This window comes from Callorhinus ursinus, unplaced genomic scaffold (genome assembly GCF_003265705.2).
Source record: "Callorhinus ursinus isolate GAN/ISIS: 27379988/994484 unplaced genomic scaffold, GSC_fseal_2.0 scaffold16, whole genome shotgun sequence".
Lineage (NCBI taxonomy): Eukaryota > Metazoa > Chordata > Mammalia > Carnivora > Otariidae > Callorhinus > Callorhinus ursinus.
This window is the reverse complement of record NW_027397078.1, coordinates 40,971,923-40,985,927: the sequence shown is the minus strand read 5'-3', so window position 1 is coordinate 40,985,927 and position 14,005 is coordinate 40,971,923. Positions and strand designations below refer to the sequence as shown.

General features: G+C 40.4%; 1 protein-coding gene across 1 annotated transcript in view; it reads left to right on the top strand.

The window, feature by feature from the left end:
• Positions 1-8,842, top strand: part of LOC112812646 (odorant-binding protein-like) — a 48,724-nt gene extending 39,882 nt beyond the window's left edge. The window contains 1 exon segment of the mRNA XM_073902089.1: positions 8,697-8,842. Coding sequence (XP_073758190.1) covers positions 8,697-8,842 — 146 coding nt within the window.
• Positions 8,843-14,005: the final 5,163 nt, after the last annotated feature.

The window sequence follows — 14,005 nt, the reverse complement described above, 5'->3', positions numbered from 1 at the left end:
TAGAAACCAAAAGAACAGTAGAACAGATCAATGAAACTAGGAGCTGGTTCTTTGAAAGAATTAACAAGATTGATAAACCCCTGGCCAGACTGATCAAAAAGAAAAGAGAAATGACCCAAATCAACAAAATCATGAATGAAAGAGGAGAGATCACAACCAACACCAAAGAAATACAAACAATTATAAGAACATATTATGAGCAACTCTATGCCAGCAAATTAGAGAACCTGGAAGAAATGGGTGCATTCCTAGAGATGTATCAACTACCAAAATTGAACCAGGAAGAAATAGAAAACCTGAACAGACCTATAACCACTAAGGAAATTGAAACAGTCATCAAAAATCTCCCAAGAAACAAAAGCCCAGGGCCAGACGGCTTCCCGGGGGAATTCTATCAGACATTTCAAGAAGAATTAATACCTATTCTCCTGAAACTGTTCCAAAAAATAGAAATGGAAGGGAAACCTCCAAACTCATTTTATGAGGCCAGCATTACCTTGATCCCAAAACCAGACAAAGACCCCATCAAAAAAGAGAATTACAGACCAATATCCTTGATGAACATGGATGCAAAAATTCTCACCAAAATACTAGCCAATAGGATCCAACAGTACATTAAAAGGATTATTCACCATGACCAAGTGGGATTTATTCCTGGGCTGCAAGGCTGGTTCAACATCCGCAAATCAATCAACGTGATACAATACATTAACAAAAGAAAGAACAAGAATCATATGATCCTCTCAATAGATGCAGAAAAAGCATTTGACAAAGTACAGCATCCTTTCTTGATCAAAACTCTTCAGAGTATAGGGATAGAGGGTACATACCTCAATATCATAAAAGCCATCTATGAAAAACCTACAGCGAGTATCATTCTCAATGGGGAAAGGCTGAGAGCCTTTCCCCTAAGGTCAGGAACGCGGCAGGGATGTCCACTCTCACCACTGCTATTCAACATAGTATTAGAAGTCCTCGCCACAGCAATCAGACAACAAAAAGAAATCAAAGGCATCCAAATCGGCAAAGAGGAAGTCAAACTCTCACTCTTTGCAGATGATATGATACTGTACGTGGAAAACCCAAAAGACTCCACCCCAAAACTGCTAGAACTCATACAGGAATTCAGTAAAGTAGCAGGATATAAAATCAATGCACAGAAATCAGTGGCATTCCTATACACCAACAACAAGACAGAAGAGAGACAAATCAAGGAGTCGATCCCATTTACAATTGCACCCAAAACCATTAGATACCTAGGAATAAATCTAACCAAAGAGGCAAAGGATCTGTACTCAGAAAACTATAAAATACTCATGAAAGAAATTGAAGAAGACACAAAGAAATGGAAAAACGTTCCATGCTCATGGATTGGGAGAATCAACATTGTGAAGATGTCAATGCTACCTAGAGCAATCTACACATTCAATGCAATCCCCATCAAAATACCATCCACTTTTTTCAAAGAAATGGAACAAATCATCCTAAAATTTGTATGGAACCAGAAGAGACCCCGAATAGCCAGAGGAATATTAAAAAAGGAAAGCATACCTGGCGGCATCACAATTCCAGACTTCCAGCTCTATTACAAAGCTGTCATCATCAAGACAGTATGGTACTGGCACAAAAACAGACGCATAGATCAATGGAACAGAATCGAGAGCCCAGAAATGGACCCTCAACTCTATGGTCAACTTATTTTTGACAAAGCAGGAAAGAATGTCCAATGGCAAAAAGACAGTCTCTTCAACAAATGGTGTTGGGAAAATTGGACAGCCACATGCAGAAGAATGAAACTGGACCATTTCCTTACACCACACACAAGAATAGACTCCAAATGGTTGAAAGACCTAAACGTGAGACAGGAGTCCATCCAAATCCTAAAGGAGAACACAGGTAGCAACCTTTTCGACCTTAGCCGCAGCAACTTCTTCCTAGAAACATCGCCAAAGGCACGGGAAGCCAGGGCAAAAATGAACTATTGGGATTTCATCAAGATAAAAAGCTTTTGCACAGCAAAAGAAACAGTCCACAAAACCAAAAGACAACCGACAGAATGGGAGAAAATATTTGCAAACGACATATCAGATAAAGGGCTAGTATCCAAAATCTATAAAGAACTTATCAAACTCAACACCCAAAGAACAAATAATCCAATCAAGAAATGGGCAGAAGACATGAACAGACATTTCTCCAAAGAAGACATCCAAATGGCCAACAGGCACATGAAAAAGTGCTCAACATCACTCGGCATCAGGGAAATCCAAATCAAAACCTCCATGAGATACCACCTCACACCCGTCAGAATGGCTAAAATTAACAAGTCAGGGAACGACAGATGTTGGCGGGGATGTGGAGAAAGGGGAACCCTCCTACACTGTTGGTGGGAATGCAAGCTGGTGCAACCACTCTGGAAAACAGTATGGAGGTTCCTCAAACAGTTGAAATTAGAGCTACCGTTCGATCCAGCAATTGCACTACTGGGTATTTACCACAAAGATACAAATGTAGGGACCCGAAGGGGTACATGTACCCCAATGTTTATAGCAGCAATGTCCACAATAGCCAAACTGTGGAAAGAGCCAAGATGCCCATCGACAGATGAATGGATAAAGAAGATGTGGTATATATACACAATGGAATATTATGCAGCCATCAAAAGGAATGAGATCTTGCCATTTGCAACGACGTGGATGGAACTGGAGGGTGTTATGCTGAGTGAAATAAGTCAATCAGAGAAAGACATGTATCACATGACCTCACTGATATGAGGAATTCTTAATCTCAGGAAACAAACTGAGTGTTACTGGAGTGGTTGGGGGTGGGAGGGATGGGATGGCTGGGTGATAGACATTGGGGAGGGTATGTGCTACAGTGAGCGCTGTGAATTGTGCAAGACTGTTGAATCACAGATCTGTACTTCTGAAACAAATAACGCAACATATTTTAAGAAAAAAGGAAAAGAAGATAACAGGAGAGGAAGAAAAGGGGAGTATGTCAGAGGGGGAGACGAACCATGAGAGATGATGGACTCTGAAAAACAAACTGAGGGTTCTAGAGGGTAGGGGGGTGGGGGGATGGGTTAGCCTGGTGATGGGTATTGAGGAGGGCACGTTTTGCATGGTGCACTGGGTGTTATGAACAAACAATGAATCATGGAACACTGCATCAAAAACTAATGATGTAATATATGGTGATTAACATAACAATAAAAAATTAAAAAAAAAAGAATAATGGAAAAAAAAGCAACAATAGATTAATGTTTAAGTAAAAAAAATAAATAAAATCTTAAAAAAAAAGAAAAAAAAATGAAATTTTAAAAGGTGAAAAATACACAGAAGCAGAAAATACAGAAAACATAAATAAATAAGATGTATGTCTGACGTTTTGCTGCCTCATCATTTCATTACATGAAAACCGGTTCTGTGTTCTTATCACCCAAACTACAACTTCACTTCTGTTTTGGTTTCTCCTGCTCCTATATTATGTTCATACATATATCATATAGTATATTATATTCATATATATATATATATATATATCATCACCCTTGTTTAAAAAACCATCTGTAGATCCTTTCTCTTATTTTTTCTCCTTTCTCTGGATTTTTGACAGCAATGCAAGGAAGGATGAGCCAGACAATTAGGCGGTTTTATTTTGTAAAGATCTTTCTTAACTGGGAACTGCCAACTCCCCAAATCTGTTGGGGAACACGTGATATGGGTGAACAAGCTACTCGAACCGAGTCATTGCTGGTAAGAACCGCTTCCGTGAGATCTGCCCTCCTGTTGAATGTTCAAGTGCACACTATCGGTAACCGTACACACGGACTTGTAGAGCAGATTTGCATGGTGCAGGCTACACACCTGCTCAACAGCAGCAGGTAGTACCTGTTTCTGTCTCCCCCTCTGCCTGGTCCCTGACAACCACCGTTGTACTGGAATCAGGGTCTCTAGGAGATCTGTGTCCAGTGCAGCATGACTCACAATAGCCAAGACGTGCTAACAACGTGAGTGTGCCTTGCAGGAGGATCAAGGAAAGTTGTGTATGCACACGATGGTGTATCCATCAGCCTTAAAAAAGAAGGCGATGTTTCTACACATGAAGACATGGATGAAGCTTAAGGACATGATGCTCCAGTCACAGAAGGATGGATTCTGCATGATTCCACGTACAAGAGGTATCTAGAAGAGCCACCAATTGCTGTGATATGCACCAAGAGATCGGCCAGATCCAGCGCCATCCTGCCCATCGGATCATCTCTTCTAGCATCGGTTCTCTAAACCCTGTCCTCTCTTAAACCACAATCCTCGAGTGTGCATGTTAACATCCCAGAAATTCATCTGAACTGAGGGCTTACGTGTGCCCAGAGTGTCTCTAGGGACGAAGACCCAGAAGGTGTTTGCACGCGGTCTTTATGCGAGTTTGGGGGGTGTGGAAAACAGACGTTGCACTCACATACTGCTTGTTGAAAGGATTTACGTGGAACAAAAGATGAGGGCCCAACTGAAAAGACAAAGTCCAAGGGCTGATCCGTTCAGGGCCCTCACCGTGTGACTCAGAGAGAGACGGATAATGCAGTTGAGAAAGTCAGAGGAACGTTTACCCTCCCATTGCCGGGAGGCAGGTGGATAGCCTGGGTTTATGAGAAATGCAGAGGGCGCTTCTTGTCCCAGCCTGCAACACACCCACATGTGGGGAATCGGGAGATTGGTTCCAATGCCCCAGGTCAGCATTGTCAGAAACAAAATCTGCTGAGTACCTATGACCTGACGCCTACTGGCCACCGCCGCAGAGCAGCCCTTCTCAGAACTGGCGCCAATCCAGAGAAGCTTGCAGGATGCCCAGGGGAGAAAGCAAGCAAGACCTCCAGGACTTGAGAGCCACCCTCCGGAGCAGGAGACTCCGCAGCAACAAGATCTATAGCTGGCACGGGATCCACCATGAAGGAATCAAGCCGAGGACCCCATTTTGTATCTGGGTTACGCAGCAGACAATTTTTAGTGACAAATGCAAAAACGTATGTTTGGAAAACTCATGTTAAGAGGTCCATACACAGAGTTGCAAAAGAGACAAGACAGAAAGGATGGGTATACTGAGATTCAGGATAAGGAACCCAGGTATTGGCACGGGAGGCTGAAAAAATGAACTTTCTCAATCTCCTTTTAGAAATAAGGAAAACAGGGGCGCCTGGGTGGCTCCGTCGGTCAAGTGTCTGCCTTCGGCTCAGGTCGTGATCCCAGGGTCCTGCGATGGAGCCCTGCTCTGCTGGGAGTCTCCCTCTCCCTCTCCCTCTGTGGTTTCCCCTGCTTGTGCTCTCTCTCTCTTTCAAATAAATAAAATAAAAATCTTGAAAAGAAAAGCAACAAGGAAAGCAACACACATAGAATGAAGGTGATAAGCAATGTGACGGGACTTTGTAGATTAGTCTGCAAGGAGACGCACCGTGTACCCTTCCCATGTGCAACCGGCTTCATTTTAGAGAGTTTGTGACTGTATTCTTCTTGCTGGTGGGGAAATTTCTCAAAAACGGTAATTATATCTCCATAGCTGCAACCAGGCTCAATGACAAGGCAGGTGGTAACTAAATATGTGTGGATTGGGGTATCTCCACAGAAACATCCCTTCATGGCCCTGAGGAGGCACTTATGTAAATGCTCTTTTAAAATATTCTGCAGAACACTAACCTCTCCATATACTCTGCAAGAAAATGTTTCCAAATATATATACATTTAGATACACTCCATAATGTGTACCCACATGGGATTTACTTATGTCACTTGACAGACTGAAAGTCCAGAGAAGTTTGTAATTACAAACCTGGTATCACTGATTAATACTTCATTAAAAGCACTTATGCAAACATAGAATGCTATTGATACCCACTCATTTCCCAGATTCTTACTTTTCATTTACCAGTAATAATGTTAGTGTTGCTGGGACAGTCCTGCAAATCAAAGGAGTCAAGGAACTACTTGCAATTTTTAGGTGAGCTGTAATTATATGTCATATATGTATACCACTTACATTATATTTCCTAGTGTTCACTGAAAGTCAGCTTCAAACTAACATTATTAAATCGTGATCTATTAAAGTGTCAAATGGTTTCAAATCGCCCGTACACATGAGGGGGGTCAAAACTCCTTACTAAATTCTCTTTAGTGAACAGGACTGTAATTCCTTGAGTAACTGTGAGTAAAGTAGTTTTTGTGAGTGTGTGCCAGTTGTCTCGGTTTTGGATTGAAAACTATGGGGACAATTCCATGGTTGGTGGAAATCAAACGTCTGAAATGAAAATCATGCACAGCAAACACACGTGGTGCACTTTAAAGACTGACTAACTCGTGATTTATGAAGGAGGGATTCCTTCCCAGCACAAAGGATTCAGACTTTCTTACACTTGCTACTATGTCATTCTGCAGAAACAGTTACCATGTTGTGAAAAATGTTGTCGTTGATACTCTAACGATGTGAAAAATGTCATCGTCGATACTGTAACGATACGTCCTTGGCAAAAAGGATTCTGCAGAACATTTGCCATTTCTGTCATTGTATTGTGCTACTGAGTTTTGCAAAGAAAAACCGTGTTGATTTTTCTGGGGTCTATTCATGACTTGAAATGCAGAATATTTTGAATTCGAAAACATATTCAAATGCTCGGAGAGCGGATGGTGGCCCCACATCTCCCAACTCTGAAATTCTTCTCCGTGGAGAAGGGGCAGATAAATCGCTGAGAGACATTGGGAAGTGTGTTCCACCCCTGCATAGGGATTCTCTTCCAGTATACGGGTTTGAGGAGGTCTTCTAGGGCTCAGAATCGAAGATACTGTGGGGCGCAAAGGGTGTGTGTGTACTACTGCATCTTGTGACCTGCCTGCCTTCTGTGGGTCCTCATCATTATGGACACCCGTATTCCTCTTTGTCCAGACCCCACACTACCGAGTCTTCCCAGCTGTCCTTGGGGATTAGTCCTGAATGTCCTTGTGAGTCCCTCTGGCCCGCTCCAATGCGCTGGGACATTGCATGGACTATACGACCATGACTCCTGTGCTCATGAGGCCTCTCTTAGTTCTCCCGCCAGAGGCGCTATTACATTAGTCAGCAACCGCCTGTGTTCTTGAAGGCCTGACTCATTATATTCAGGTTCTGGGTGCGCACATTCTGGCCAATCCCACTTGCTAAGTCCCATCGGTCACAGCTGACTTCCTCGGGAACATACGTACACATGTGTCTGTGTGTATTATGTAACTATTGATACTTACACTTCCCTATATTGTATATAAATACCTATGGACTTATGTGATGAGCCTGTCAGTAACAGTTACAATTACGCTTATCAATTAATAGATCGCATGTTTGATATAATTTTATCTCAAATATCCTGTTTATCTAAACACATCTGACGTATTACATATGCTCTCTCTAGATTCATACCCGATCATGAGTATTAGATACATTAATAAATTAAATATACATCACAATGAGTATTAAATAAATCTCTAGGTTTAAACATGATAATGTGTATTCAATATACCATGGAAGGGGAGCCTGGGTGGCTCCGTGCCGTTAAGTGTCTGACTTGATTTCAGCTCAGGTCGTGATCTCAGGGTAATGAGATTGAGCCCCGTGTCGGGCTCCACGCTGAGCGCCGAGTCTGCTTGGGATGCTCTGCCTCCCTCTGCCCCTACTCCCCCTGCTTTCTTTTTCTCTGTCCCTAAAAATAAATAGATAGATAAAATATACCATGTAATATAGTACAATTTGATGGTATAAGCAATTATTTATAAATATTTAAATTAATTTATATACAAATTGCAATACATACTTGTAAATAATATGTCATAAATGTGTACACAGTTGTATATATTCAATCAGTACTTAATGTAATAACAGTATATGATCGTACTTATATATACCTAATGTTTAGTTAATTCTGTGTAATTAGGAGCAGCAAACAATTAAATTCATTTAAATAAACAAATACACCTGTGCGGGTTTATATGCTTCATGCAACTTGTAAATAAATATTTATTTATTTTAAAGGTTTTATTTATTTATTTGACAGAGAGAGACACAGCGAGAGAGGGAACACAGGCAGAGGGAGTGGGAGAGGGAGAAGCAGGCTTCCCGCAGAGCAGGGAGCCCGATGCGGGACTCAATCCCAGGACCCTGGGATCATGACCTGACCCGAAGGCAGACGCTTTACCGACTGAGCCACCAGGCACCCCGTAAATAAATATTTAAATGTATTTTCCATTCATGTATTACACAGCTGTTCAGATAATAGTTATTGATAGCATTATAAATGGAATATGGTTTACAACACATCCTAAATTTATCATGTATCATATACAGAGTATCATGCTATTTCCAGTGAGTCGCTAAAGAGAGGGCAGAAAGAGCAACATACATTGTACTTGTCACTTCGAGAGTCTGACGTCCTCAGGCTATACCGCCTCTCCAATTAAACGCCATGCCTTCGCTACACCAAATCGAAAAAATATCCATACAACACACACACCCGTAGGCTTACCGATACAGCACACATTGTGACATTTCGTTCTTTGGGGAAACCAGATGAGCATGGTCTATTGCATCATTTCCCCTCAGGCAATAAAGAACAAACCTGTATAAGGTTCTTGCTCTTAAATTCAGAAACACTGATGCCAACCTATCTTCTGGACCTCGTTCTGTAGGTCACGCCACACTTCCACCTGCGTACAAACTATCCATCCTGCTTGAGTGGACTGAATACCTCATTTACCCTTTGCCTGTCGGCACCATGTTCTTCCGTGCCGTGAGCAATGCATTCTTCATGTCTCTTGTGGTATCTTACGCGTAGATTTTTCTAGTTTCTGTCCTACACAGACTACACATTTCTCAAGGTGAGGAATGGTGTTGTGGGTTCTTTGCTTAATCGGGTTTTTCTCAATGAGACTGAATATTTCAAAGCATTTATTTATTTGTTTATTTGCAAGGGAAACAAGAACGTTTAAAGTATTCATCGGAACAGAATAGGATTTTCTTCTCTGTCACTGTCAGTGGCGCCTTATTAATGGTCTGGGATTCCTGCTCTGAATTTCCGTTTCTCAACCTATGCCCATTGTCTGAACATCATTCTTTCGGCTGGAGTGGTCTTCTTCAAATGGAAATCCATAGCAACATTTTAAAATTTAGCATTATGCACGATTTAATTAGCGTATGATCCACATCAAATGCAAGGTACTTTAAAAAAAAAAATCCAGAATCTGACTCAGGTATCTATGTGCTGTTTTATTCCCTGGATACACTTTGCTGGCAAAGTCTATAGAAACATGTGTACCTTGCACGGTTCCTATCTCTGAGGTCTTGGATGAGGTTGTGCAGCCCCATCATTTGAAACCAAGAGCCTAAAGATAGGACGCAATAGGTCACAGGAGAAATGTAGCCAAAACCACAGGACCTAATAACAAATAATGAAGCTTTGCTGATTGACTTAGCTGTGGCCCTGTGAACAGAGCCAGAATTCACGTGTTACTTGTAAGCACCATTTCATTTTGTCTGCGAGCTGGTTCCTCATTAAAATAGCAAATGCTGCCATTCATTCCATGACAAATCCATCCTGGCTGCCTCTTAACTCATTCTTATCACTTCAGAGTTCATCAATCAACATTGAGATAAACTGAACCCAGGTGCAACCGATACCTCTTCTCCAAAATTTGATAGATATGTTGTCAACTCAAGGAAGGTCCCTGCAAATAATTTTTGAAGATATTTTTCACATGGCTCAGCATCCCTGCCATCTTTAACCATACGGTGTCCAAGGTGGATGTGGTCATTCAAACAGCAACCATATCACTTAAAATCCTTAAAACTATTGTAAGGGCTTGCGTCACTGGTAAACTTATAACCATTCTATCTCATCATTTAATACCAACTGTATAAACCTTGCTTTCACTCAGAGAAAGGTAAATCCCCAGTGCAAACACTTTGAATCATGTGTCTTCCAAAAATCCTTTAAGTTTTCTTTCCTGTATCTGTTCATTATAATTCAGAGGTCTCCACCCCAAATATTCTTTTTAAATCTTCCCTACCTTTTAATAGAAATAAAAGTATTCTTCCATAGCTTAAATTCAGTTTTCTTTTCCAAGGTTTTTGTGTAGTTATTCGTGTCCCCGATTTAAGCCTTCTCCTCATACATACTTTTTTTTTTTTAAACTCCTAAATTACCATGGCTGTCCTCTGATATGTTAACAGTCACTGTATGGGATTCATTTTTTTGCAAGGTAGGCTTCTTTCTCTTTTCTTATACTTCCGCCCAGCTTTATGGAGGTATACCTGACAAGTAAAACTGTATGTATTCAAGAGGTATGACATGATGATTTGCTAGACATCTACGCCATAACATAATCACCACAATCAGGGCAAATAATACAGGCACCACCTCGCACAGTTACACTGTGTGTGTGTGATGAGAAAGTTTAACATCTACTCTGAGCAAATTTCAGCTGAACACGCAGTACTATTAATTATAGTTACCATGTTCTTAAACTTGTAGAAGCTTCTTCGGGTAATTACAATTTGAAAAAAAAAAGTGTTTTTTTTTTTTTAATTGAAGTCATGGTAAACTATTTTTGAAGCTGAATGTTTGCTTATGTGGAGTCCTCTGCACGTCGTAGGCCGTGACCACGCAATGATTTATTAGAACCTGCCCAGTTGCTCACACAGTGGGTATCTCGGCTATACCTCGCTGCCTCTACAGAATGCACCCTCATGCAAAAACGATGACAGTTAACACGGTGGTCTGACAAGTACTCCCCTGTGCTTTCCATGTGATCTGCACATCTCCCAGAGTCTTGGGGAAAAGGCTGTTTGTAAAAAGGGGGACCTTGGATCTGGCTCCCAAGCATAGCAAAAATCTCATCTTGGTGTTTCTGATGGCCCCTTGGAAAAACTCTGTAGGAATAGATATTGTTATAATTATTTACACATGTATCAGCTATATTATTTTCACAAGTGTATGAACTGTAAACGGTTTGTGTTTTGACACTAATTTGCTGAAGGCTGTTCTTAGCATGTCTTGGGAAATTTATATTTTCCTCCTTAAACGTCAGAATTGAATAAATATTTTCTGGTAAAAGGCTAACTGATCCGTTCTGAGGTCAAGCTTCTAGAGGCATTAACTCTCTATTCTAACAAACCAAAGACATCTAATTACAAATATCCCATTTAGACGTGTTCCGGTGTCTATTAGCAAATGTTTCCGAGTGCTTCACATTCTCCCCCAACCACTAACTGCTTGTCTGGTTCAAGAGCAAATGAGACTCTGTCAAAGTTCATTTGGCCATCGACCACAGGTTAGCTCCTTCTGCGAAGTGCTCTCTAAGTGGCTTGTAGAGAAAGCAGTTCGGCGATTAAATTAATAAAAAGCTCCTCAACTTTATAATCCTTTGTGCAGGGCACAGAATCAGCCTGTCAATGGCCCAGATAAAAGACACAGGTTGTTTGTTTGTTTGTTTGTTTGTTTTGTCATTTGTTATCTCCAGGGTTTTTTTGTTTGTTTGTTTGTTTGTTTGTTTTATCTCTCCCCAGGGTCGTAATAAAGAGAAGGTCAACAAAGAACCGAAAAGAAACAGTAGGTGCCTGGTATTTCAAATGTTAGTATCCTTGCTTCCTCCCACTCCCGCCCCAAGTCTAATTTTCCGTAGCTCCTCGTACTGAAGTCATTGCAAGATATAATTACTTTTAAAGACTGGAAATAATAACAAATGTGTTGTAAAACATCTCTACTGAAACCTAAAAAATTAGTTTTTATAGGTTCTCTCTCTCTCGTGCTCTTTGTACTAAAAAAATGCTCTTTCTCAATCATTTCAGCTTCCTGAAAAATCAAAATTCCTTTCAATTTCTATAAAATTTCCTGACTACTTTAATTCTGTAATAAGTCTAGAAAAATAAAGTTCATACAAAGTCAACTGTCACCTACAAGTGCCTAATAAGTATTAGTGCTGACTTTTCAACTGAGTTACACAGACTTTTGTGGCTGTGTACAACACTTTTCTTTCTATTAGTTTCAGAGGTAGAGTTTACCTAGTTCATAAGGTCCTAATTTCCAAGAATGCATCATGGTCCTAATAAACCAGTCTTCCTCCAGTGAAAAAAGAATGTGATACTATGCAAGCTAGTGTCAGACAATGGAACATTTTCTGTTCAAGTGATTGGGTGAAAACACTTCTACTTAAATGTTCTGCATTTTTCTGACTATTTACGTAAAATCGCTTTAACAATTTAGGAAGAGTCTCTGCATCGTTCCGTAAATCGTGAGTACACTGAAAAGAATTAAAAGGAAAAAAGTGTAAACATCTGTATGTGTTTTAAAATATGTAAAAGACACAATACATAGACATATATATACATATATATATATATACAAGAACAGATAAATGATATACGCATATAATACATGTGTACATACAGGAATGCACATATGTTCTAATATATGTACATATTTCTATCCTTATATGTATATACTTATATAGATGAAAAGTAGGTATTGATATATACACACATAATATACACAGAAATACATACATACGCATACATACTCCTGTCAAAAAGGTTTAGAATTACCCTATACATATAATTTTCCTAAGTTTTATACACTTGTGAAAAGAAGATTTAATATTTAAGATTTATTTTTCATAAACATTATTTAAACATTCCCCAAGGTCATCTTTATTACTCTTCTATCGAGAAGTTCAAAAAACTCGAGTCAACTGAACACCATACAGAAGTAGGCTATTTTCAAGAAAAATACCATAATCAAGTGGTTTCTATGTAAATGTATGAGAGTTCTTGCATGCATTCCTGTAATTTTAAATAACTGAAACTCCTGGCATTCAAGAGAAAGAAACACATCAAATATTGTTCATAGTTATGTAAACTATATTGTTGCAGTTGGAATTTATACGAAATTACTAAACTCAGTTGATTCAGAGAAATACCAAGTTCTGAGTTGACTTAGAAATAAATTGTCCTCCAAAGTGTAGAAAAAGACACATATTGGCTCAGTTTTATTGGAGGTGAGGCTAAGCATGTTGACTGGGTCTCCTGCATACCAATGAGTTTTCAACGACACTGGCCGCCCGGGAAGAAGCCTACCAGAGTAGAGAAGAATCTATTATAAATGAGAAGAATTTGATAAGAGAGCCTAAGCAAGGACCTAGGTCACACGGAAAACCTGCTTTCACGCCGGGTTCCAAAGTTTTCACCAGGCTGAAATCTCAGGGCAGACCAGCCACTGTAATACTCTTCTTTGTGAATTAAGGGACGTGTCTAGTTAACAGACTTTTGCCCTCGACATGGGAGGTATGGTGGGGAGCAATGTTCACAGGAGGAGCAAAGAGAGGAGACGTGGTCAGGAGTTCATGCAACAGAAGAGAGAAGACAGTTATACTGTGTGATTCTAGTCACCCTCACAGATCACAGATGCAGACAAAGGGCAGGGGAGTGGGGATGCTGCTGGAACCACATACAGAGAGCGGGGAGGAGGGTCTGTAATTAGAAGCAGGGATCTTCAGCAATTACACTACTGGGTGTATATAACCCAAGGGCACAAATGTAGGGATCCGAAGGGGTATGTGAGCCCAATGTTTATAGCAGCAATGTCCACAATAGCCAAACTGTGGCAAGAGCCAAGATGTCCATCGACAGATGAATGGATAAAGAAGTTGTGGTCCATATACACAATGGAATATTATGCAGCCATCAAAAGGAATGAGATCTTGCCATTTGCAACGACGTGGATGGAACTGGAGGGTGTTATGCTGAGTGAAATAAGTCAATCAGAGAAAGACATGTATCCTATGACCTCACTGATGTGAGGAATTCTTAATCTCAGGAAACAAACTGAGGGTTGCTGGAGTGGTGGGGGATGGGAGGGATGGGGTGGCTGGGTGATAGACATTGGGGAGGGTATGTGCTACGGTGAGCACTGTGAATTGTACAAGACTGATGAATCACAGATCTG